This window comes from Prionailurus bengalensis, chromosome X, assembly GCF_016509475.1.
Source record: "Prionailurus bengalensis isolate Pbe53 chromosome X, Fcat_Pben_1.1_paternal_pri, whole genome shotgun sequence".
NCBI lineage: Eukaryota > Metazoa > Chordata > Mammalia > Carnivora > Felidae > Prionailurus > Prionailurus bengalensis.
Window position 1 is genome coordinate 38,084,036 of NC_057361.1, and position 24,531 is coordinate 38,108,566.

General features: G+C 42.3%; 1 protein-coding gene across 1 annotated transcript in view; it reads right to left on the reverse strand.

Annotated features, from left to right (window-relative positions):
* Positions 1 to 3,018, reverse strand: part of LOC122477048 — a 99,085-nt gene extending 96,067 nt beyond the window's left edge. The window contains 2 exon segments of the mRNA XM_043569974.1: positions 2,493 to 2,677; positions 2,840 to 3,018. Coding sequence (XP_043425909.1) covers positions 2,493 to 2,677; positions 2,840 to 3,018 — 364 coding nt within the window.
* Between the last annotated feature and the right edge of the window lie 21,513 nt (positions 3,019 to 24,531).

The following is a 24,531-nucleotide window of genomic DNA, read 5'->3' on the forward strand; positions in this document are numbered from 1 at the left end:
CCGTGGGCCAGAAATTGATTGCTTTAAGTGTACGTCCTAGAGAAATCAGGCACATACATCTTAGGATGCATTTACAAAAATGCTCATGTTTGTACTGAGCGTGGTTTCTAACATGATAAAACTGGAACCCTCCCACACACGTAGAGATCAGCAGCAGGGTGGAAAAATAACATTGAGGCATACCCGTGCTGTGAAGTAGGGCTCAGCAGAATAAAGGGATGCAATGCAGTTGCACGGAACAGTGTGTGTGAATCTCTGGAACATCATGCTCCTCCCCCACCCCCCAAAAAGCGGAAAAGGACGTGTCCACTTCGTTCAAAGCATAACGTTAAAAAAGGTACGGAAAATGTTACGGTTGTACTTTCAGGACTATAAACGTATGCGATGGAAGATTTAAAAAAGAAAAATCAAGGAGATGGGCAAAACGGGTTGAAGGGGAGAGGGAGGTACAGGCTTCCAGTTGTGGAATGAATAACTCAAGGGGATGAAAGGGTGCGGCAGAGGGAATACAGTCGATGATACTGTAATAGTGATGTATGGTGACAGATGGTGGCTACACTTGTGGTCAGCATAACGTCATGTATAGACTTGTGAATCGCTATGCTGTACACCTGAAACTAATGTAACGTGTGTGTCAACTATATTTCAGTTAAAAAGAGGGGCGCCTGGGTGGCTCAGTCGGTTAAGCGTCCCACTTCGGCTCAGGTCATGATCTCGCAGTCCTTAAGTTGTAAGCACACAGAAGCACTACCATCCAGATAATGGAATTCCAAGAAAATAGGAAAAAAAAAAGGGGAGGAGATATTTGAAGAAATAAGAATAAAAGATGAGGGGCGCCTGGGTGGGGTTCTGTGCGGACAGCTCGGAGCCCGGAGCCTGCTTCGGATTCTGTGTCTCCCTCTCTCTCTGCCCCTGCACTGCTCGTGCTCTGTCTCTCTCTCTTTCTACGATAAATCAACATTAAAATTTTAAAAAACTAAAGAAAAATGAAGAAGTTGCCTTCGAAGAGGGAGGCGATGGAGTTGAGATCACGACGTTTGTCACAGAGGGTCTCATAGATATCAATCACCCTTGTTCTGAAGCTGGTTGAAGCGGGTACATGGGTATTCCTTGTATTACTGTTCGACCTTATACATATTTTATAAACTTTCTTCTACATCCGCTCAATATTTAATAAGAGCGATTTTGCAACACAGAGGGCATGAGCAGGGGTGTGCATTTCTGTTGTTTACCTGAGAAAATGGCTACAGTCAACCTTATAGGTAGAGTGTGGAGTATTATTTGGGTAAATTACAGCAAGTTCTTCTCAGTGGGCTGTGCCAAGATCTCAAACTTAAGAATAATATCTTTACTCAAGCATTACTTTCTCTGTGTTTACTTTAGAAAATGCAAAAGGCCACAGGGTAGGTAAATTCTGGACTCTTATTCACAAAGTCAAAACGACTCAAAGAAATCAGCATGCATTCAACCCTAATTTTTGTTCCTTGAATCATAGATCAGTGGCCAGTAACTAGAAATTGGTATGTTACTAAGGTTCTACAGCCTTGGAAAAGAAAGTGCTGAAGGTCTAAAAATGGAACAGCATGGTTTGTTTTTGCTTTTTTTTTTTTTTGGTTGAAAATGTATGAACTATTGAAATGGTTCTCCTCCTCAAACAGCTACTTTTGTCTCATTTCAGTAGTTTATTCTTATTGTTACTGAATTTCTCATTTTTCTTGTAATCTAACACAATATGCTCCTGAAAAAAAAATGTTGAGAAAGGAACCAATTTGCCTGAATGTTGACAGTATTAAGCTCAGTAAGAAAAATAGGAATGTATGGATTTGGATTTGAATAATTAGTATTTACAAATCCCCTTCTCTATTTTTGTACTATGTCTTGATATGAAATTCAATTCTTTGCTGCCAAAACTGGCTGTAGAGAGGGAAAAAAAAATGTTATGTTAAATTCATTCCAAATATTGAGACAGAATAGTGCTACTTCTGCCAAATTGAGGTATAATCTGAAGGTTTGGGTTCTTAAATATTAACACATTCTTAAAGTACATATTGAAATATAACATATACTCTATTCAGATTCTGAATCAATATTGACAATTTCAAGTATTTATCAGGTTTATGAATACTCAGGAAAATAAAGAAGAGTTACCGTAAATAACAACAAAGCTTAGTTGTTATTCTTTTACATGCCAGTTCCACAAGGGATGGAGAGGGGGGTCGGGGGGGGGCTGTTTACTGGTAGCAAATAGGGGGAAATGCTCCATGGAAGAAGAATCTGCTGGAAATTGAGACTCCACAAATTCAATTCTAGATTTAGTTGGGTTGTGCAGCTACAGCGACAGGCCCTTGCCAGAAACAGTCAATGAGTGGCTCTATAGTCACCCACTTTTGCCCGACAGGAAAAGGGAGGAGAGGAAAATAATTAGTTTTTAAAACTCAAGGCAGAATTCAAGACCCCTGAATGAGCCTCAGGGAAATGATAACTAGACTTACCCGTGACTCCAGTGCTGATAGCCCTCCGCGGAGGCTCAATCCCAGGCTGTAGGTGGCTCCAGCTCTGGGGCCTTGCCATTTCCATGTGGCGACTCTGCCCCATGCTGGCTCTGAACTTGACGGCACATGGCTCTGTGCCACTGCGATGAGCCTGCGTCGTGTCCCATCCACACCACTGGTGAGGACTGGAAGCAAAATAAAAGACACTTGTCACACTTAAAGAAAAAGACTGACTGGGAATTTTGTTCTCCTAATAGCTGTGCTTCCTAGGACTTCCTTAGAAGGTACAAACTAAGAAAAGGCAAATGACACTGTTGGGAAAAGACACAGCTGTCGCTCTTCCTGACGTTGGCGTGGCCTTGGTCCTGTAGAGCCCCATTAAACATTTGCAGTCATCCTGGGCAGTGGCTGTTATCACCCCCATTTTACAGATGGGGAAACACAGCAGGTTGAGGGACTTGTTCAAGTGTACCCAGCTAGCGCTTAGCTGAGCTGTAACCAGGTGTCGCAAACACTGCTGGGTCATCCCCGGATGGGGGCCTGTTAGACTTGTATTATTAACTAACAGTGAAACGGTACTGTTTCCTCACAGTAAGATGCTGCTCTTAAGCGGGGACACCTCGTGTAATATAATTAATTGCCCAGTACTTACTGTATATTTACTGGGTTTTGTTAAGCCTTGGGCTCAGTGGATTACATACACTATCTCACCCGATCCTTAAAAGAATCCAACAAGGTAGGTGAGCTGTCAATATCATGCAGACGACGAGAAAACAATCGGAGGGTATAAGGCAGCCATTTACTTTGGGACGGAAGCGGGAGTGGTGGCAACCTATGTCATGAACATGCATTTGCTCTGTTAGCACATGTTGTTACTTAAGACTGTTGATCACAGATGAATGAAAATATCAAAGTTCCCCAAAGATGCTTCTGTTCATTCATATTTTACAAAAGACCCAGGGAACATACATTTTGCAGTTCCAATATTATTTGCTTTGTGGTGTCACTTTCTGGGATTGCGGGAGAAAAGCTTTCCCTCACTCCTTGGCACTGCTATTGGCTTCAGAACTGGGCTTCAAGGACCAGGCAGTCTGCATCGCTATGCCTTCTGTCCCCTGGCCTGCAAATATCTAGTCTTTCAAATACTATAGCTTAGGGGCACCTGGGTGGCTCAGTGGGTTGAGCAATCCGACTCTTGATTTCGGCTCAGGTCATGATCTCAGGGTCATGGGATCGAGCCCCACATGGGCCTGCTTGAGACTCTCTCTCTCTCCCTCTCTCTGTTTCTCTCTCCCTCCCTTTGCCTCTCTCCCCAGCTGGCATGCTCTCTCTCCAAACTTAAAAAAAATAAAGACAACAATAACAATAAATCCTAAATACTGTAAGCTTAAAGGACCTGCGATGCACAAAGGAAGTCGAGGAAAACGAGAACTGATTTTCCACAGCATTGTCTTATGCTTTAGTTATCTATAGCTGCAAAATAAGTCACCTATACTTAGCTGCATTAAAAACCAACAGCATTTAGGGGTGCCTGGGTGGCTCAGTCGGTTAAGCGTCTGAGTTCGGCTCAGGTCATGATCTCACCGTTCATGAGTTTGAGCCCCGCATCAGGCTCTGTGCTGACAGCTCAGAGCCTGGAGCCTGCTTTGGATTCTGTGTCTCCCTCTCTCTCTGCCCCTCTCCTGCTCATGCTCTGTCTCTCTGTCTCTAAAAAATACATAAACACTGAAAAACAATTTTTTTAACCAGTGTTTATTATTATTATCATTCTTATCTTTCCCAGCCCTGGGGATTGACTGGGCTCAACTAGGTGGCTCTCACTTGGGGTATTTCTTGTGGTTACAATCAGATGGCGGCTGGAGCTGGTGTTATCTGGAAGGCTTCCTTACTCAGCTTTCTGCTTGGTGATTTTTACTGTCAGCCAAGACCTTCATTTGGGGCTGTCGGCCACATGTGTACATGGCGCAAGTCTGTGTGGCCTGAGCTTTCTCAAAGCGAGGCGCTTGGGTTCCAAGAGCAAAGCTCTCAAGAGAAGCAGACAGCCAAGTGAAAGACTTTTATGATTTAGTCTGGGAAGTCCCATACAGCGACACTTTTGTCACATTCTACCCCTTAGCAGCAAGTCACTTCTTAACAGAAAGAGTATCAAAAAATTGGCAAGTAAGATTCCAAACCGCTACTCTGCTCTCACCCGTGAAGACAGGAAATCGTGTGGTGATCTGACCAAAAGGGTTTTTTTTTTTTTTAATTTTTTTTTTCAACGTTTATTTTATTTTTGGGACAGAGAGAGACAGAGCATGAACGGGGGAGGGGCAGAGAGAGAGGGAGACACAGAATCGGAAACAGGCTCCAGGCTCTGAGCCATCAGCCCAGAGCCCGACGCGGGGCTCGAACTCACGGACCGCGAGATCGTGACCTGAGCTGAAGTCGGACGCTTAACCGACTGCGCCACCCAGGCACCCCTGACCAACAGGGTTCTAAGGGATTAAAGAAAATATATACCAACAAAGCAAACGTAAGTCTGTTGTGCAATGATTGTTTCATTCAACTATGCAAAGGTAGTTCACTGGATAATCAAGATGGTTCTCCTAACCTTTGCATGAGAACAACTGTTTCTCCTCTGTCCATGACCCCAGCTACCAAAACCATCAGCTGGCCAATGTTGCCATCTTTCCTGGGGGGCAGCCTTTATTCAACCCCCGCCTTTCTCCCATTGCCATAAAAGTCCCTTGCTGGTAGACATGTCACACGCAGCTGTGGCCTCTGGCTATTCACTGGAGATGGCGCAAGGCACACTCTCCTACCTTCTCCCTGAGATCTTAGAACTCAACAGGACACAAGGTTTGCATGATTCAAAGTTTAGCCCTTTGATGCATACGCTCATCTAATGGGGCTCAGGGTATCTGATGTGCAGGATATTGTGTTTCCTCTGTGCCTTAACTGCCTCTTGATGCTATTCATAATTGTTACACTTTATTTTATTTTATTTATTTGTTTTAGACATGGACAGACAGAGAGCGAGAGCTGGAGAGTGGGGTGGAGGGAGAGAGAGAGAGAGAGAGAGAGAGAGAGAGAGAATCCTAAGCAGGCTCTATGCTCAGCGTGGGGCTCAACAGGAAGCTCGATCCCACCACCCTGGGATCATGACCTGAGCCAAAATCAAGAGTCAGATGCTTACCCGACTGAGCCCTCCAGGTGCCCCTACACACTTATTTTTTTTTTTCAACGTTTATTTATTTTTGGGACAGAGAGAGACAGAGCATGAACGGGGGAGGGACAGAGAGAGAGGGAGACACAGAATCGGAAACAGGCTCCAGGCTCTGAGCCATCAGCCCAGAGCCCGACGCGGGGCTCGAACTCACGGACCGCAAGATCGTGACCTGGCTGAAGTCGGACGCTTAACCGACTGCGCCACCCAGGCGCCCCTTATTTTTTTTTTTAATTAATGTTTTATTTTTATTTTTGAGACAGAGAGAGGGAGAACACGAGACAGAGAGACAGAGAGAGAGACAGAGGATCTGAAGCAGGCTCTGCATAGACAATACAGAGACCAATGCAGGGTTCAAACTCAGAACCATGAGATCAGGACCTGAGCTTCACCGACTGAGCCACCCAGGCGCCCCTACACATTTATTTTTAAATGTTGAGCAATGTACTATAAAAGCACATCGTAAAAATATTCAACAAAATTACCATAAAAATGTCAGTATAGGTCCCCACTTTTCCTGGGGTTTCATGAGCTCCAGAGCAGCCAAATTCTCAAATGTTATAGTGGAAGCTACAATTGTTCAGTGTTAGGGTGACTTTCGTGTCATGTGAACCTTACACTACATTGTTCCCAAGGACAGCAACTAGAACAAACCACTGTGACAGAGCCACTGGCCCAAGTTCATGGCCTCCTACACACATTAAAACACATTTTACAGCCCCTTGAGAGGTTAGGTAGAGTCCACAGGACTGAGTTCTGAGACCAATGGAACATGTACAGAATGGAGCAGGCTACTTCTGGGCTTGGCCATGAAACTCCCTTTCTATCCCACTCTCCTTCCCTTCGCAGGAAGTCTTGGAGGCCAAATACTGAATATGATGGAAACACAAGGAAGCATTAAAAGATGGAGGAAACCTACATTCATGAATTGTCATGTCAAGAAAACTTGTCCCCTTACTGACTGTATTAGACTACGACACAGAGAGATAGGATTTAATTAAGCCTTTGAGATTTGAAAGATTATCTGTGATCACATCACATTTACTGACTACCATCTCTCCTAGTTATTTTGGTACAGTAGGAGTCCAGTAGAATCTGGTGCATGTGGAGTTGAGGTACAGGTATTCTCCCAAAACCCAGGAATAGCCAGCTGGATGAAGTAAAGAGGAGAGAAATAAACACTAACACTTCTAGTGATGATCTTTAAGTAAGAAATATAAAACTGTTTAGGAAAGTGTATTACCATTCTGAAGGTGAAGAAAAGCAAGAGAGGGGTGCCTGGGTGACTGAGTCGGTTAAGCATCCGACCACGGCTCAGGTCATGATCTCGTGGTTCGGGAGTTCGAGCCCTGAGTCAGACTCTGTGCTGATGCCTCGGAGCCTGGAGCCTGCTTCAGATTCTGTGTCTCCCTACCCCTCCGCCCCCTTCTCTCTCTTGCACTCAAAAATAAACATTTAAAAAAATTTTAAAAAAAGAAAAAAAAAGCAAGAGAGAGAAAAGAAAGGCTGTAAGTGTCCTGTTAAGACCCAGAGCAGAGTTTCTATAACTACTCCCCTGCCAGTTTGCTGGGAATAGAGGAGGAAGATGCTCTGTGGATCTGTTGCCAGACCACCACATGTCCAAAGTGGAAGGAGAAAGAGACAGTCCCCTGCAGTCTCCACCTCAGGAAATGTCCTTGACTTCCTTGTCGGTATAGTGAAATGCATGTATATTTCAAAGGTGAAAAATGGAGGAGAAAACTGAGCTCCACGAGAGATCAAAAATTGAAGAAAACTCAGTTTCCTTTGTCCCTTCCCAAATTATACCATGTCAGGGGGCCCCTACTCTGTCATTTTATCATCCTGTGGAAGAGAATACCAAGAGATACCAAGAAACCAAACACAGACCAAGTAGTTCTGTCCATTTGAGTTGTGAACTCCAATCAAATTCTTCATAAAGATTCTGCTCTTCTGAGAACACGCATTTCTTATGTGTTGAACATTTACAGCATTATAATATACATCTTCATAACATACATTATAAAGAGAAATAGAGATAGAGATAGAAAGGAAGAAAGAAAAAGAAAGAAAGAAAGAAAGAAAAAGAAAGAAAGAAAAAAGAAAGGAGGGAAGGAAGGAAGGAAGGAAGGGAAGGAAAGAAAGAAGGGGAGGGGAGAGGATGGGAGGGAAGGGAAGGGAAGGGAAGGGAAGGGAAGGGACAGGAAGGGAAAGGAAGGGAAGGGAAAGAGGAAGGAAAAAAGGAAGGAAAGAAGGAAGGAAGGAAGGAAGGAAGGAAGGAAGGAAGGAAGGAAGGAAATAGATACAGATCTTGAACACCTAATCAAAAGCAAGAATGGCTACTCTGTTCAACCTTGGAAAGTGCTAGTGCATCCCTTGCAGAATGTTTCTGCCAGTTTCTAGTAGCAGCACTTTCCCAACAGGATAAAGGGCCTAGTAAGACGGATAAATTCTAAATTAAGTTGCTTTGCAGTTCTTCTCTGGTTTTCAAGTGAAAGAGTACTTCCTACTACTTTCTGATGATCAGGATAGAATTCCAGTACTCAACAAGCACTTAGTCTACAATGTATTCTTAGAGTAATGTAATATGGGATTAATGGACCAGAGTCCATAGCTCAGTCATCTAATTTATTTCTTTATTTCCAATGTTTATTTTATAAATATCTTTTTTTAATATTTTTTTCATGATTCTGAGAGAGAACAGGCACAAGCGGGGTAGGGGCAGAGAGAGAAGGAGACAGAGGATCTGAAGCAGGCTCTGCACTGCCAGCAGTGAGCCTGGCGCCGGTGGGGTTCAAACTCACAAACCATGAGATCATGACCTGAGCCAAAGTCAGATGCTCAACTGACTGAGCCACCCAGTTGCCCCTTCCAATGTTTAATTTAATTTAATTTAATTTTAAAATTTTGGGGGTGCCTGGGTGGCTCCGTCAGTTAAGTGTCTGACTTTGGCTCAGGTCATGATCTCGCAGTTCGTGGGTTCGAGTCCTGCATCGGGCTCTGTGCTGACGGCTCAGAGCCTGGAGCCTGCTTGGGATTCTGTGTCTCCCTCTCTCTCTGCCCCTCCCCCACTCACACACACTCTCTCTCTCTCTCTCTGTCTCAAAAATAAATAAACATTAAAAAAAATTTTTTTTTAATTTTTAATGTTTATTTATTTTTGAGAGAGAGACAGAGCACGAGCAGGGGAGGGGCAGAGAGAGAGGGAGACACAGAATCCGAAGCAGGCTCCAGGCTCCGAGCTGTCAGCACAGAGCCCGACGCGGGGCTTGAACCCATGAATCATGAGATCATGACCTGAGCCGAAGTCAGATGCTCAACCATCTGAGCCACCCAGGTGCCCCTCCAATGTTTATTTTAATCTTTGGAGAAGAAAAAAATACAAACATTCACAACAAAAGACTGCAATCAGAAAGCACTTAGTCTTTATATTTGATGAGGCACAAAATCATACGGGAAGTTTGGCCTGGCAGCAATGTAGTTGCTTATGTCAACTACAAATCACAGACCATCCACTGGCTTATCCTATATAGTCTACCGGTCCCCTTCCCATTACCTGACTCCTGTAACTCAGTAAGCTTAAATTCCATCATTCCTATAAAATTTTTGAACAGTTCATTCAAATTCTAGACTTGGGGTCATGTGAGACCTGTGCTATATGGTTCCAAGAAGAGGAACTAGAAAGGATCATTGTGACAGAGCTACCCGTCTATGTACATGTCCTTCTACACACAGATAAACTACATTTCCCAGGTCCTTTTGAGGTTAGGTAGAACCCACATGACCAAGTTCTGCGACTGATGAAAAACGTGAAGAGGGCAGCAGGCTCTTTCCAGGCTTTCCAGAGAGAAGCAGTCTTCCCTATCTATTCCACCTGAAAGTTCACAACCCTAGCTGAGATCTGGAGATGTGGACACTGTGTAGTAAAAAATTAAGCTTACTCGAAGGGAGGTCTGGCCTTTGCCTCCAGCTCCTGGGAAGGGATCTCTGAGCTCTTGCAATGTCTTGCCTGATAAAGGCGTCTTCGTTTCCCTGGTGGGCCTTATCATCTAACAATATGACTGGCATCTAACAATTACTGGCAAATTCAGCGTGATCACAGCCTCACAGAAACATCATGAAACTACCTTTCAGAAGAAATAATGGCTCAAAGTTTTGTTTCTCAACGGTCTTCACCCTGTAATTCGAGCCGGATTCCTACAAAGAACAATGGCCACGGGATAGAATTAAATTGCCCTTAATGGTGCAGCCAGGGACAAATGCAGTATGACAGCTATTAGCTAATGGCATACTATTTGTCCTCCTATGCTTTTTGTCCATTGAAATACTCATAAAGAAACACTATGGAGAGGTATGTAAGGTTGCAACAGCACTGGACATTCAGAACTCCCAGACTCTAGAAGTGATTTTCAGGAAACGAAAGTAGCAGTTTGGGAAATTGAATGCGTTCACCAGGGGTAAGTCAAGAAAAGAGAAACCTCTCAAGGTTTTCCAAAACGAGAGATTTAATCAAGGGAATTGGTCATGGAGTCGATGGAAAGACAGCAAAACAAAATACAAGAGTGAGGCAACTTAGAAGCTGGCAAGAGCAAGAAGCTGCTTCCATTCTTTGGAAAGGGCCATCGGGGGAGGGCTAGAATCGGAAAGGGATCCGCCAGGTGAAAATGGACGGAGCCGTCTGTTGAAAGCTGGGACTTTGAAGGGGCTGCGGTGCTGAAGGAGCCACAGACCCTGCCAGAGGCAAGGCCTGAGACAGAAAAAGAAATGTGTGGTTTCTCATTTCCTCCCATAATTTCAATCTGCCATTAGTGCGTCTCTTTGGCAAAACCCAGCCAGAAGCCAGCTGACGTGGAAGTGTGGGAAACAACCTGTAAGGGTCTGTCCCCTGTAATAAAGAGCAGGACAAGGGAAAATGAGGAACCAGAGCTTAAAGAGAAGGGTCAAATGACGAACATACTACTGGAGGCCCAGGAACACACTTACTTGTGGATCTAAACGCTAAAAATGTAAAGCAGAAAGAAAAAATGTCTGCCAACTGCGACTAAGTATTCCCCATCGTATCTCAGAGACATGGGACCGACCCCAAACAGGAAACAAGGTAGCAGGCAATATGGATACGGACACAGGGTGCCTACTGCTGTATTTCTACCCCTATGTAGTGCCTCTTTAAAAAAAAATCTTTCTGGGGTAGCTGGGTGACTCGGTCAACTAAGCGGCTGACTTCGGCTCAGGTCATGATCTCGCAGTTCATGGGTTCGGACCCGCGTCGGGCTCTGTGCAGACAGCTCAGAGCCTGGAGCCTGCTTCGGGTTCTGTGTCCCCTCTCTCTGCCCCTCCCCTGCTCGCGCTCTGTCTCTCTCTCTCTGTCTCAAGAATAAACATTAAAAAATTTTAAAACAAAAAAAATCTTGCAAAGAGTTTAAGTCTCTAGAAAGGCAACAGAACCATCGCTCAAATCCCAAGATGGTGAATCGTCTTCTGAACTCTTAAGCTGGAAGAGATGCAACATGGTCATGGATGCTAGAATCTATGGGGTTTTACATGATATTTTAGTGAAATAAATAAATAAAGTAAATAAATACGCGCATTTAAAAAAGAACCACAAAATCCTAGAATGCCTCTACTTATCCAGGAATCAATTCGTCCTTATAACGTAAATTCAAAGGAGCAGGAGAAAATCCCTTCTTGGTTAGGAGCTGTGCATATCAATTGTCATTCAGCCAGATATCACGAAGGGGGATGCTTGTAGCACTCCGCTGGACAGGAGAGCAAATAAGAGGAATCTACATCGAGCCTGGATTGAACCTTACCATTTAGTGATGAATAGAAATTGACCAAACTAAAAAGTAGGTCCTGGGGAGCCTGGATGGTTCAGTGGATCCGATGTCTGACTCCTGACTGCAGCTCAAGTCATGACCTCAAAGCCGTGAGATTGAGCTCCGAGCTGGGTTCCAAACTGAGCATGGAATCTGCCTAAGATTCTCTCTCCCTCTCCCTCTGCTCCTCCCTCACGTGCCCTTGAGTGTGTGTGTATGTGTGTGTGTGTGTGTGTGTGTGTGTGCGCGGTCTCTCTCAAAAAAATTAAATGTTTAAAAAGTGGGTCTTAACAAAAAATTTTGATTATATCAGGTAAAGGAAATACTAGCTTGAAGGTGCAGGAGATAATCATACCACCTTGAATCTGTGCTTGAACATATTATAAAGACAACTTTTATAAAGAAAGCATTGTTGTTCTCAAGGAAAGTAAAGATTGTAACTACAAGGAAAACGGCGAAACGGAAGCACAATCAGCGGAGATGACAAAAAACTGCAAGAGATACAGGCTCCGATGAAGAGGGACATAGCTGAGCAAGACAAAGACATCAGGAGATATAGAAATGTAATAATAAAATTTAAATTCACAGCCCAACGAGGAAAGAACAGATTTAACACTGCAGGAAAGTAAATCAGCGATGAGGAGAACAGATTTGTGAAGCATTCACTGAAGACAGAAAAAATAGACAAAAGATGATATCAAAGAAAAAGAAGGTAGCTATGAGGACAAGAGTACGGAAACTTACTTTCACAAAGAAAATCGGTGTTCCTGAAGAAGAAACAAAAGACATAGTGCAGTAATTGGTCGTACAACAGAAGACAACGGTTTTCAATTGCTGACTACAAAGCATGATTAATGAATAGACACACTCATGTCTGACATATTCCGGCGCACGTTTTGAATGTTGAGGAAAAAGGAAAAGTATGGGTGGATGGACAAAACAAGTTATCTAGAAAAGAATGAGAATCTGACCAGCCTCGTATTTCTTCCTGCACCATGAAATTCCAGAAAGCAAATAATACCATCCATGCAATTTGAGGGGAAAAAAGTTAGGGAATTAAAAATTCTATTTTGAGGGGGGTGAGGATGGGCAAAATGGGTGAAGGGAGTGGGAGGTACAGGCTTCCAGTCGTGGAATGAATAAATCGTGGGAATAAAAGGCACAGCAGAGGGAACATAGCCAATGATAATGTAAAAGCGTTGTACGGTGACAGATGGCAGCTACACTGGTGGCAAGTATGACATAATGTATAAAGAAGTTGAATCGTTATGTGGTACACCTGCACCTAACGTAACATTGTGTGTCAACTGCACTGAAATAAAAGTTAAAAAAAAATAGGCAGTCTTTGGGGTGCCTGGGTGGCTCAGTCGGGTAAGCATCTGACTCTTGATTTTGGCTCTGGTCATGATCTCATGGTTCGTGGGATTGAGCCCGCAATGGAGTCCACCCTGACGGCATTGAGCCTGCTTAGGATTCTTTCTCTCTCTGCCCCTCCCCAGCTTGTGTATGTGTTCTCTCTCTCTCTCTCTCTCTCTCTCTCTCTCTCTCTCTCAAAAATAAATAAACCTAAAAAAATTGACAGTTTTTGGACTCAGAAATTTTTAAAAATTGTATTTCAGGTGAAGTTGCTATTCGTAGTAGAGGCTGTAAATCCCCTACTTTGGGAAAGAGATACTCATTCTCCGAACTTCTAGAAGTGCTGGCTGCTGAGGGCTCATAGCTGAGTCCCTCTCTACAAACTGTCTTCAGTAGATGGGAACCCAAGATTACACCTGTCCATCAGGAAGACCACATACAATCACTGCTCCATTTGAAGTACAAAGGTCCAGCCCCTTTGTTCCAAAATTTGGGGGCAGCTGTGAAGGAGCATCCCGTCTCCACAGCTTTCCGTGGATTTGGCTGAAACCTTATGTTGCAACTACCTGATAGTTCTTCCCCTGCCCATCCTGCTTCCTTCATTCCCCTACAACTGTTATTCCCAAGATCACACTCCCCAGTCAATTTCCAGCATGTATTTCTCTGTCTCAGGCTCTATTTCTAGGGAACCTGCCCTAAGCCAATATTCATTTAGCAAAATGGAAAGACCTATTCGAGTACCAACTGAAGGATGAAAATAAATAGCTTAAGTTAGAAAAATAGTGATATAATACTCTGAATTTCAGCACTAGTTAATCATACAGTTATTGCTGGAAGTAGGCTTACAAAAGAGAATGAAAATATAAAAGATAATTTTTGAAAGAGAGGAGATATAAGTTAAATATATATTTAGTAACAATCATCTGGCTCTAACATTCCAGATTACATGTTCTAAGATTAGGAAGTACAGAAGGAAAGGCTAGGGAAACAAAAGAGTTCTACATTTCTTTTTTTTTTTTTTTTTTTTTTTTAGAGAGAGAGACTGTGAGTGGGGGAAAAGAGCAGAAGGAGAGAAAATCCTAAGCAGGCTCCACACTAAGCATAAAGTCTGACATAAGGCTCAATCCCATGACCCTGGGATTACAACCTGATTCAAAATCAAGAGTCAGATGCTCAACCGACTGAGCCACCCAGGCGCCCATACATTTATTATTTCACATAAACACATAAGGTTGAAGGAGTCAGAAGATACTATATATTCAGAAGATACAATATATACTATATATTGCTTGAACTGAATTAGTAGACAACTACAAGACCACTATAAAGTCACATATGACTCAGGCATACTTAGAAGCACAAAAGTTACACAAATTAAACTATCTAGCTTTGTTGAAGATGATGAAACATATTTATTATCGTGCACATATTATCAAGAGAAATACATATTGATAGAGACTATTTGGAGATATATACATTTCACTTCCAGTTATGTGGAAATCTGTCTATGTAAATACTTACTCTGGAGTATAAAGACGCATGTAAAATTATTTTATCCAAGTGAAAAATTGGAAATAACATAAAACCTATTGGTATGAAAGCTGTGAACTGAATTATTATTTCTACAATGAGATACTATGAAGCTATTAAAAAACAATCAGCTCTATTTAAATGCACTATTAAGGGGCACCTAGGCGGCTCAGTCAGTTAGGCGTCCCACTCTGGATTTTGGCTCAGGTCACAATCTCACAGTTCATGGGTTCGAGCCCCGCGTTGGGCGATGTGCTGACAACATGAAGCCTGCTTGGGATTCTTCCCCCCCCCCCCCCCCCCCCGCTCATGCAAGCTCGCTCTCTCTCTCTCTCTCACAAAATAAATAACCATAAAAATAAATAAATAAAGGCACTACTATAGATGGATCACCATAAGCAGTGAATAAAAAAAAAGTTACGGTACAATATATACTGTACGAATGCATTTATGTATAAACCCCTCATATAACAAAACTATATATTTGACATGTTCATATATGCACCTAAATGCATAGAAAGAAATTGGAAGGATAAGCAGTGAACTGATAAAATTTTCTCTGAGGGAAAAAATTGAAATTGACAAGCCATGTGAAACTAAATGGGGCAATCTGTTTTATTTACAGCCTTGGAATTTTTCCACAATTCACAATTCATGTATTACTTATATATTTCAAAACGTATAAAATGAACAAAATTTTCCTCATAATCAGAAAAAGCTTGATTATTCAATAAGTAATGTTAATAATATTGGTTAAATACTGTGGAATAATGTACAGAAAATGTAAAATACATTCTTGATGGATTAAAGAGTTAACTCCAAATGTAATCCAACCATGAAAAAATACAGTTTATTTTATTATTTAAAAAAAATTTTTTAATGTTTTTATTTATTTTTGAGACAGAGAGAGACAGAGCATGAGCAGGGGAGGGGTAGAGAGAGAGGGAGACACAGAATCTGAAGCAGGCTCCAGGCTCCGAGCTGTCAGCACAGAGTCCGAGGCGGGGCTCGAACTCACAGACTGAGATCATGACCTGAGCTGAAGTCGGACGCCCAACCGACTGATCCATCCAGGCGCCCCCAAAAAATACAATTTTAAAACAAATTACAAAAATATGTGTAACTGTAAAAAAAAAAAAAAAAGAGAGAGAGAGAGAGAGAGTAGAATTTAGCAAGAAAAAAATCAGGAAAAAAAAACCCCAGCCTTCAAAATAAATGCCTATCTTAAGAGAAACAAACCTATCTGTCCACTTACAATTACTAAGAACAAGACAACTTTTGTAATTGCATCACAACTTTGGCTTTGGGCACCCTAGCGGCCAAAACAAGCAATGGAAAACAGAATAACAGCAGCAACAAAAACAACAAAACAATGGAATAGGTTTTAGAGTTCCCATTCCTGATGAGAAAAAAAAAAAAAAAAAGCCAACAGTACCTCAGGAGAAGTGAAACATTTACTCTAAAATATATTTCTGAGATAGGGGTGCCTGGGTGGCTCAGTTGGTTAAGCGACTGACTCTTGATTTTGGCTCAGGTCATGATCTCACGGTCCTGGGATTGAGCCCTGGCGCTGAGCTTGGAGCCCTCTTAAAATTTCACTTTCTCCCTCTGCCCCTCTCCCCTGCTCATACTCTCTCTCTCTTGAAAAAAAATTACATTTATATTTATATTTGTATTTATAATTTATATTTATATTTCTGAGACAGGAGACACTGGGAGATCTTGACAGGAAGACGTCTCTCTCAATGAGGAATAGACTCTTATCACATCACTCATTGAAATCTGAGGATGTAACACCAAGACACAACTCAGTGTAGACAGCTTCACAGCGGAAGGCAAGAGAGTTCAGTACAACTGTATAGCCCTAATGGTGTAACTTGAACCAGGCAGAAGTTTTAGGCTATTTTAGCAGAAGAGATGGCCTGATTGTCCTCCACAAAGATCAGTTCTCTCAACTGGGCTTTTGATAAAATTTGTGAAGTGGCTCTTTATATCATACTCTATTTGGGAACATAAACCATACAGGTAAGTATCGTGTGAGTAGAGCTAATAATCAGAAAAAGTAGTTCAAAGGAGGGAGAAGTCACTTTCCATTGCAGTAACAGGAGTAAACTATATGCAGGAGCTTATGCTTTGAGTTAGACTTCAAATAATTAGGAAGGTTTCCAGGGTTTGAGTTTGGGAAATGGGAGTGATTGATGCATGTCTAAAAGTGGAACAGCTACATTGAAAAGTACACTACACTTGAAGTTAAAGAGATCTGAGTGCTAAACTGACCTTCTATGATAGGCATGAATGGAAATAACTGAGCTGAGAAAGTAGAAGGAAAGTTTGGTGGAACACCAAAGGTGGTTCCCTAAATGGAAACAGAGAATTTGTAAAGGAGACAACACGAGTTGAGAACGGGATGGTTTAGACCAACAGGTGATAATAATCAATACGCTATTTTTCCAGATTCCACTCAACGTTCCTGAGAAATGGGCGATAATAGCAGATTCTTTGTAAATAAGCTTTAAAGAAGCTTCAAGATCATTTAGTCAACTCCTGGTTTTCATGGAAGAAGAATCTGAGGTCCACAGAAGTAAAGCACATCACTCGAGTTGACGACATTGAAGGCAAAGCCAGAATTAGAATCCAGCAGTCCTAATTATTTCTTAATCGTATGTTCTTGATAAGTCTTGTATATTGAGGATTTTCCTCTTGGAATGTTTCCTTTTTTGAAGCCAGAACCATGCTGCAGAGATGCTAGACTACTGGCTGATGAGCGACATCCTGGATGTTCCGGATCCAGCTAAGCTCTTGAGCAGAAATCATCATAACTTTTGGTCATTAAGTTTGGAGGGTTTTTATTAAATGGAGTGAAATGCCTAGCATTTTCTCTAGGCTTCTTTTCTAGCAAGAACCTGTTTCCATCCCATCCCTCTCTCTCGGCTTATCCTGGTAAGCTTCCCCCCCACCCCCGCCCCCGAAGAGACTGAGTGTCCCATTTCTGCTTGCTCTCACAGAGCATTTTCTACATCTCTACCCCACTATCTCCTCTGCACATAACTACCCCCTCCTCACCTAGGCAACACGTTGTGCAAAAATGGAAACATGACAAGTAGATGCTATCTCTCACTAATAAGAGCACAGCAGGAAGAAGATTGGCCCTGCTCCATCTCATTACCACAATCATTAGCTAGCACACAGGTGAGTAATTACCATTTGCTGGATATTCTTCAGGTTTCTCTTCCCAGAACGTAAGGAGAGGATGCTCAGCCATGGGTCACTGGCGGTCTTTGGCAAGTGATCCTTCTGATCTTTCCTCTTCTGCCTCCCTCCTTATCTCTCTCCTCCCATCCGTGGTGGGCTGTGAGGCTAGAGCCTTGATGACACCAAATGCTTCAGGCAGAACTACTGCTCACACTGCCATTCATCACTTCATTAGATCATCACTTCACCCTAGAAGAATCTGTCAAAGGTTCCTTCAGGGTCACATCCCGGGTGGATTTGGAGGAAAGAGGATGGGAAGGCAGAAGAGTTCACATGTCCTTCTACTTCATGAGTGCGAATTCCTCTACAAATAAAATGTCTGAAGACGGCAATCCCACAGTTTGGTTCCCCAAAGCCCCCAAAGAACTGAACAAAGAAAGGCAAATTTTGGAGGGAAATCAGTCTTTCCCAGAGCGCCGCCCATGGTGCCATGCGTCCTGGGGTGACCCACCTTGAACAAGGGTTCAACCTGAACAGAGGGATATCGTCTCGCAGAGATCAGTTTATGACTTACTCTCCTTGACCTGAGATGGCTTTGGATCGTTAATTTTTCTTTTCTGAAAAGCTGGTTCTATAAGATAGCAACAGGTTAAAATACTATTATCTCACAGACAATATCAACTCAACAAGAGCAGCAGCGTCTCTGGTTACATACTCGCAAGAATCTGCAAGAAGTTTACAGCGAAACTGTACTGAGTGAGCACTGTTAGGTGGTATTTGTCCACAGCGAAACTGTACTGAGCACTGTTAGGTGGTATTTGACTATCGTTGTTTATTCCTAGGGAACTTAAATCATTCAAAGGTAGAACTTAATGCGAAGAGCATCTGAGATCCTGAGTTAACTTTATAGACAAATCGAAATAACAGACTTAGGAACAAATTGGTTACATCCCATCAGCAACAAAATCCCCTTTGTTGTCAATAGAGTGTGTTTAATGTTGACGATCCACAATACCCTGTAACAAGCATTAGCTACCTTCGTTACCACCTTTGTGCTTCATATATGAACGCTGACTTGAGGAAATAGGATTTTGCCTTGGATGGTTTTGGTAAGGTGTTCATATAATTTATCATACAAACTGGGGTAATTTGGGGAGTGAAAGTAGTTTCCTCTAATAATTACTCCAGGATCACAGCATAAAATGAGATCACCCTGGGCAAACCTGGATCCCAGTCTCCTGGAATTTGGGGAATATAAGAAAGGTATCTGTACTAAAAAAACATCCCCACAATCTACTGTCACACAGTTCACGGGAACCCCTTTTAATGTGCAGCATCTTCAAGGAGAACAGCACTTGTTTTTATCAGTCACTCCTTAATGTAAATAAGAATATGAATCTCTTCCTTTGTGACAAGTGAGAAAAATCAACGCACTGAACAGAGAAGAATTTTAAAAAGGGAAGGAAGGGGCGCCTGGGTGGTGCAGTCAGTTAAGCGTCCGACTTCAGCCAGGTCATGATCTCGCGGTCCGTGAGTTCGAGCCCCGCGTCGGGCTCTGGGCTGATGGCTCAGAGCCTGGAGCCCGTTTCCGATTCTGTGTCTCCCTCTCTCTCTGCCCCTCCCCCGTTCATGCTCTGTCTCTCTCCGTCCCAAAAATAAATTAAAAAAAAAAAAGTTGAAAAAAAAATAAAAATAAAAAGGGAAGGAAAAGAGGTGGAACAACATCACTGGATCCTACTTTAAGGGGACTTGACCAGTGGGGTACCCTTTTTGGGAAATCACAAGAGGGCTAGGTTTCCGACTCCAATCAGAGAATCTAAAAAGGGATCTGAGAGGTATAGAAAGAAAACTCCATTTAGGGTGCGAACTTTTCTCAAGCTATCCCAGATCATCTTTCCTACATACATTAAGGTCTATCTGCCCTGTGTTCAGTGCTGACAGACAAAAGAGTCTTGAAATCAAAGACCTAGGGTAAAAGCAACGGAAGTTTATTGGATTTGATAGTTTACTTGCACTGGATAGAACAGACCGAGAAAAGGTGAAACATTAAAAAAAAATGATACAAATGAAAATAATTAAATTCATAGGGTCAGAGGTGAAAATCTAGTAAATTAACCTGCAGTGATACCAACTTCTTAAAGGGGTCCTCTCAAGTGGTATTTCTTTGAGTTAATATGGCTGCTCAGTTCTGAAGGCGTCAGGGGAGAAGGTGGGGGGAAAGAGGGGGAAGGAGAAGAGTGTCCTGGAACTTAACTGTAGAAGCTACATTAACCAGTTCCATTACCACACATATGCCAACCTCAGTTATGGAAAAATGATGCAGATTGGTTTATAATTCAACAAATTGGATTCAGATGGGGTAATTCAATAGATATTTACATATAGGCAAAGGTCTGGTGTCCATATTGTGTTTCTACCCTCTTCCTCCAGGGAACTGGTACAGCGTGGTTTGAATTGGCTTTTTTCCATTAAATAAACAATTTATTTTGAAATACTTTTAAATTTATAGAAAATTGCAAAAAACAGTGCAGAGGCTTCCTATGTGCCCCACGTCCTGTTTCCCTTATTATTAACATCTCATATTACTGTGGTACATTTGTCACAATTAAAGAACCAATATTTGTACAGTATTTACTAAAGTCCATACTGTATTCAAATTTCCTTTTTTTTTTTAACCTAATATCCCTTTTCTGTTCCAAGATCCCATCCAAGGTACCCTGTGACTCCTCTTGGCTGTAACAATCCCTCAGACTTTCCTTATTTCTGATGACCTTGACAGTTTTGAGGGGTACTGGTCAGGTATTTTGTGGAATGTCTCTCAATTGGGATTTGTCTGATGTTTTTCTCCTCATTGGACTGCAGTTATGGGTCTTGGAGAGGAAGACCACAGAGGTGAAGTGCCATTCTTGTCACATTATATGACATCAAGGGCTTATACTACCAACATGACGGATCACTGTTGATGTTGACCTTGATCATCCGGCTGATATCTGTTTGTCAGGTTTCTCCACTGTAAAGCTACTGTTTTTCCTCCTCCCTTTCCACACTATGGTCTTTGGAAGCAAGGCACTAGATGTAGCCTGTACTTAAAAAGTTCAGAGTTATATTCCATCTCCTTCAGGTGAAAGAGCTACATAAATTATTTGGAATTCTTCTGCAGAGGAGATTTGTCTCATTTCCCTCGTTTATTTATTTTTGTGTTCCTTCAGTCATCTATATCAGTATGGACTCATGGATATTTACTTTATATGCTGGGCTATAATGTAACACTTCTTTATTTTGTTGCCTCAATTGTTTCAGCTTTGACCCTTGGGAACTGTTTCAGCTCATTCCTGTGCTCCTCCGACAAACCCCATCACTGTGATTAGTTCTGTTTGTTTGAGTGCTTCTCCCGGTTCATCTTGTATATTTCCAGCCCCAGTCCTAGAAAATATCTTTTCCCTAAGAAGCCCTAGTTCCTTTTATTGGGAAACAGTACTGGAAACCAAGATCTGAATTCCCAAGTTTGTTTTGAACAAAATTTTAAATCATCTTTTCAAGTTGACATGTTACTAGCAGCGTCTACATTGCCTGGATGCTTTTATATTTATTAAAGAAATACATTTTTAGGATGAGTGGGGAAGTTGGAAAATAATTCTCTGGATGCTAAGAAGTAAACTGTTGCTGAAGACTTTTAAGTAAAGTCTTAATTTCATTTTAATATATCCAAATAAGAATTTGAGAAGTGGAATGATATTTGAGAAACAGCATGCAGGTGTATTATTGATCGACTGATTGATTTTACTAATGCTTTGTTGGTCTGAAGTATTTGAAAGACTGAAACACATTTCTTTCTTATTTTTAAGTAGGCTCCATACCCAGCATGGAGCCCAAGGTGGGGCCCAAACTTACAACGCAGAGATCAAGACCAGAGCTGAGATCAAGAATTGAACAGTTAACTGAATGAACCACCCAAGCGCCCCTGAAATGCATTTCTTTAAGATTTTTTTCTCTAGACCCAACGTGGGGCTTGAACTCACAACCCCGAGATGAAGAGTTGCACTTTCCACCTACTAAGCCAGCCAGGTGCCCGGAAACACATTTCTTCAGTTAAAGGTAAATCCTGAACCTCCCGTAGGGTAAGGAAGTGATGTTTCAATTCCTAAATTCACGTGTTTCAATGGCAGGACAGGATTTTTATAGGTTAGACAGAACAGTCCGAAACTGGATGCAAAAGGGCTAGGAGACATTTCTTTGCTTGATAAGACATTCACTTATGTTTATCATATATGTGACCAGGGGACTTATGAGTCAGCTTAGCCCTTTTACTGGTTATATGACCATAGACAGTTACTTGGTCGCTCTAGACTCATGTCCTCATCTGCCGAAATGTAGGAACAATAGTATCTACCTCTGTGAGGATTACAAGACAAAATAAAATGCATCAAAATCTTACCAAAACCCATAGCATAAAATAAATGCCAACAGGAGCATTTTGTTATCTTTCAATGAAAGAAGAAAGGCCTTTGGGCCCACTGGCCTCCAAGTATACCAGAGCATCATAGTAACTACTATTGTCCTTGAGCATCATTGGTACATTTCAGCATAGGTGAGATGAACCCCCCCCCCCTCCCTGATTTTTATCCATTAATGCAGTTCCTTTTAGATGGCAGGAGAGGGGGGCTAAGGGAAATGCATCTTAGAAAAATCACATTCCATAGTGTGGTCAAAGCATTTATAAAATCAGGAGTCTGACTTAAAGGTCTGAGTATTAACTTAGTGCCCTTTTTTCTTCCCCTTCAGAGGTAGAACAGATTCCCAAGATAAGTTTATTGCTTTCACTTGCCTAATACAATATCCCTAGAGACACATTTTCACAGTCTGGAAGCAGACCCATTTACTGCACTGCAGTGGGGGTGGGTAGGGGTGGAAGGAAGGAAGGAGGTTCTTTGTCACTAACTGCCTGATTGATTCCAAATGACCGTGGTGCACTGCTGTTAGGGTCCGAGGGTGTGTTCATTTAGAAGACGATTATGTTCTTTATGACAAAGGTAATTTTAGTTTGAATTTTACAATAAAGCATTTACACAATCCCATCCCTCCTCAAAACCACCTTAGCTGAGAAGTCTTACTGAGTTAAGAACCACAAGACTGGCAAAGAAACAAGGTCTTTAATATTTAATAATAGGCAGACTGTAGCTTTTAAGCACACGCTGTCATCCTCTCTACACGCAGGCACTATAACCCAGGAGACCAAATAACACATGGCTGTCAGTTTCTCTCCTTTTATTTGTAAAGTATTTCTGTAAAAGTGTCCCCATCATAAGCCTCTTAAGACACTGCCCAGAAACAAGGTGAAGCAGAGGGAACACGGTCTGGGAGTAATAGAGCTAATCTATATTCTGCTGATACCCTAACTTTGCAGTTTGGGTGAATTTACTTCTCTTGAGATGGTTTTCTAATTTCCAAAGGCTATCCTCAGGACTAGAACCCCCAAACGAGTAACCGCTAATTCCCAAGCCACACCTGTGTTCAACATACAACCCTCCCACTATTTTGAAACTATTTAAATTTCTTGCTTCTTCCCCCCAAACGCTGCATTTTTCCCCCTCCGTTAGAGTTCTCGTCACGCACACAAAACAGTAGAGTTATTCACGTATGACGAGGACCTTCTTTACTTGCCCTGATATTTCTACCATCTTGCACAGTACATTGTAAGTGGGCAATTTTTGCTTCTTGGATTGATGGCCTTTATGCTTTTAACTTGGTTCTCACTTTTTTCACATTTGTGTTTCCTCTCAGCAAGAATGTAGTACGCATCGTGGTTCTCTGTACACATTTTCCACGCTTGACTCTCAATCGCTAATCCTCAACCATTTGGGCAACATTAATACCTGAGTAACCTTTGTTTCTCCGGGTCATGGCCTGGGAATTCAGGGAGGACATGTAGTCATGTGCATTAGAATAGCAATTATAATGACAATACTCACTGGGTTACAGTACTTCCCTAGAAGGGCTGCTTGGATCTCAAGCCATCCTCTCTCCAAACCCCCTCTATTCCCCTGACTGAATCAGGCTAGGCTCATGACTTCTTGTTGGCCTTTATAATTTCCCAGACGTATCTGTTGGTATCATATCTTTCTGGCTTCATGGGGCTTTAACGATCAGATACTGCACTAGGGTTTCTCATCATCTTCTCCGCCAGTATGGAACAGTGTTACTGGGCCCTTTGCTGCTGTGTGCCCTCCATCTTAACACACCGATACACACAAACACACACACACACACACACACACACACACAGCCTGACAGTGTGCTCAACTGGGAAGACACTCTACCACCAATATTATGGCTCTTTTCATTAAAAGCTTACTTTCCCAGGGGCGCTTGGGTGGCTCAGTTGGTTAAGCATCTGACTTCGGCTCAGATCATGATCTCGCAGTTTGTAAGTTTGAGCCCCACGATGGGCTCTGTGCTGACAGCTCGGAGCCTGGAGCCTGTTTCAGATTCTGTGTCTCCCTCTCTCTCTGTCCCTCCCCTGCTGCATTCTCTCTCTCTCAAAAGTAAATAAACATTAAAAATTAAAAAAAAAAAGAACTTACTTTCCCAACTTTATGCACACTTCAACTTCCTATAAACACATAGGTCAGCTCTCTTAGGACAAGTCAGCAGCTCTGTGGATGCCATCTGAGACTTCACCCAAAACTGGCATCCCTTGCCGGTAACCAAGCATGGAACCTGGGTACATCCGTTATTCCCTACTTCAAAGTGTGTTAACTGCCTTCCTCAGCACCGTCACGTATCCAGAGGATGGAAGCAATGTTTGCTCCATTCGTGTTTGAGGCTTAAATCCAAGGTCTGAGGATGAGGCCGTCAGTGTTGCAGTTTTTTCCCTGCAGCTGGTCAGGGTCTTACCCAAAAGGACTCCTGTTGCTCTGCTTAAGCACTAGCAAATTCTAAA